Source organism: Cyprinodon variegatus, unplaced genomic scaffold, assembly GCF_000732505.1.
Source record: "Cyprinodon variegatus isolate N-32 unplaced genomic scaffold, C_variegatus-1.0 Scaffold393, whole genome shotgun sequence".
Taxonomy (NCBI): domain Eukaryota; kingdom Metazoa; phylum Chordata; class Actinopteri; order Cyprinodontiformes; family Cyprinodontidae; genus Cyprinodon; species Cyprinodon variegatus.
This window is the reverse complement of record NW_015150846.1, coordinates 303,539-306,050: the sequence shown is the minus strand read 5'-3', so window position 1 is coordinate 306,050 and position 2,512 is coordinate 303,539. Positions and strand designations below refer to the sequence as shown.

The 2,512-nt window shown below is 38.8% G+C and overlaps 1 protein-coding gene across 1 annotated transcript in view; it reads left to right on the top strand.

Annotated features, from left to right (window-relative positions):
• Window positions 1-1,799, top strand: part of npc1l1 (NPC1-like 1) — a 22,609-nt gene extending 20,810 nt beyond the window's left edge. The window contains exons 19-21 of the mRNA XM_015387388.1: window positions 1,074-1,187; window positions 1,426-1,588; window positions 1,679-1,799. Of these exons, the coding sequence (XP_015242874.1) occupies window positions 1,074-1,187; window positions 1,426-1,588; window positions 1,679-1,782 (381 nt within the window). The 3' untranslated portion in view covers window positions 1,783-1,799. The remainder of the gene's footprint in view (window positions 1-1,073; window positions 1,188-1,425; window positions 1,589-1,678) is intronic.
• Window positions 1,800-2,512: the final 713 nt, after the last annotated feature.

The window sequence follows — 2,512 nt, the reverse complement described above, 5'->3', positions numbered from 1 at the left end:
GTTTCTTCCCCACTGCTGATGGCAGTGGGGAAGAAACTGTTGCAGAATCTGTTGGTCCTGCATCGGATGCTTCGAAGCCTCTTCCCAGAGGGCAGCAGGGAGAGCAGTCCATGGAGGGGGTTTGAGGGGGTCATTTATAATGTGTGGGACTGCACTGGGATAAAATGTCTTTAATAAGGGAAGAGCAGCCCACATGATCCTCTCTGCTGTTCTCACCACTCTTCTCACCTTCTTCCAGTCTGAGGTGCTGCAGCCTCCACAGCACACAGTGAGTCAGCTGGTCAGAACGCTCTCTATCGTGCTTCTGTAGAAGGTTGTGAGGATGGGTGGGGGCAGGTGGGCTCTCCTCATCCTCTCAGGAAGTACATGAGCTTCTGTGCCCTTTTGTGCCTCTGCAGATAGGATCATTGGGAGCTCACTTGCCTTTCGTTGAAAAACATGTAAAAGTAAAAAAAAACAAACAAATCTGCTGACACCATGCATCCTGATCTGAAGCCTGTTATAACTCAGGGAAGCACTAAACAGCCCCAAGGCTATCAGGGTAGTCAGAAATCCTGCCAGAACAATGAATATCTTTTGCACTAATCAGCCTTTCTTTATATTTTATTCATTTACAAAGAATGCACACAATAATAATAACTGAACTTAACTGATCTCACACTGGAGAAATTTACCTCTGCATTTAACTCCTTGGAGCACAGTGGGCTGCCATTGTGCAGCGCCCAGAGAACAGCAGGGAGAACAGTCCATGAACAGTTATACTAAAACAGTTTAGTTAACTGGGAAACACGGAGAAACTAATTAGGAAGTAGTATGTAGTTACCATGGAAACAAAGAGTAACTAATTAGGAATTAACATTTAGTTTAATTATTTATTTGATGTAATTTGGGTTTTTCTGTTGTATTTCAGTCAAATTTAGTCTTTTTCTAAAATCTAAAACTATTTTCTTAAACAGGTGGAACTGCCACTCATTATATAATGTCCTGTAATGGATGAACTCTATACTTAAGTAAATAATCATTGCAGCAAATGTTCTTCACTCGATTAACTTTATAATCCATGCTATTTGCAGGCAGTGGGTATATCTGTGGAGTTTGTGTCCCACATGACCAGAGCCTTTGCTCTCAGCACTAAGATGACACGCATTGAAAGAGCAAAGGAGGCGACAGCCAACATGGGCAGTGCAGTAAGTAACCTCTGAGCTGGATCCTTAAACATTAAGTTAAACAAAAAACTAACCTTGGTTATAAAACTAAAGATCAGATGAAAGGTCTGAGGAAGTATATAAAAAAAGAAATGCCTTCAGTGGAATTTATTGTATTGTTTGTCTGCCAATAAGTAAATGATAACACCAAGAGTTTGATCGTTACAAACAGAAACAGCTGTTTAGGGTTGATTTTAATCCTTTTTTTTTATCCTTGAAGGTGTTTGCTGGTGTTGCAATGACCAATTTGCCAGGCATTATTGTTTTGGCATTTGCTAAAGCTCAGCTGATCCAGATTTTCTTCTTCCGCTTAAATCTTGTCATCACTCTCCTGGGACTGGCCCACGGACTCATCTTCCTCCCTGTGCTGCTCAGTTACTTCGGTATGAACAATAATGTGCAAATTGCTTTTCATTCTGATGGCAGGAAATGACAACAGACAAATTTAAGTTATCCTGATCCTTGTTTTTCAGGTCCTGGTGTGAATAAAGCAGTGCTGTTGCACCAACAACAGGATAGAGAACAATCAATGACGGATGAAAAACCTAAAGAGGTGTATGAAAACATTGCACTTTAAAAGCATGAATTAAAACTGGAACTGGATTCAAACTCCAAAAAGCTTCAATTGAAGTTCCAGATCACTCAGGAATAAATGAAAAAGAAAATCTTTGAATAAAAGCCAAAACCCCTAAGAAATAAATGAAGGGATAAACTCCAGCAAATCTTCAATTGAAAGCAAAAACCCCTGAGAAATCGATGAGGAGGAGGAGATTACTGTTCTCTGAGCATCACCTGTATAAACACTTTTCTCTACACTTCTTTTGTATAAAGTTGGACTGGATGGACTCAAAGCAGCTTTGGAGTCACGTATGCAGCTCAATGTGGAAATCATTAACCCAACTCCGTCTCTATCTTCAAATGGACTATTAAGAAGGCTGATAAAAACATAAAGTTGTTTAAAAACTTTAAAATAATAAATAATGCATAAACAAAGACAACGCAACATGATACCTTGAAATTGCCTTTTTTTTTTATTAGTAACCTGCCTTTCACCAATTGATTGATGCAGAGAGCCACCAGCTCTCCCTTCAATCAAAACAGCATCAAGCAGGTGTAAAAGAAATGGATAAATGAATAATCAGATGAAGTGATGAGTCAAATTTAGTAAACAACACAAACAAAAGCCTTTTTTAGATCATTAATAGGGCACACTCCACCTTTTATTCGTTTTTATTATGTGCTATACATTTACAGGTACAATAAACAAATGAAGAAATGTTTATCCTCTAACACAAAATAAGTATTGC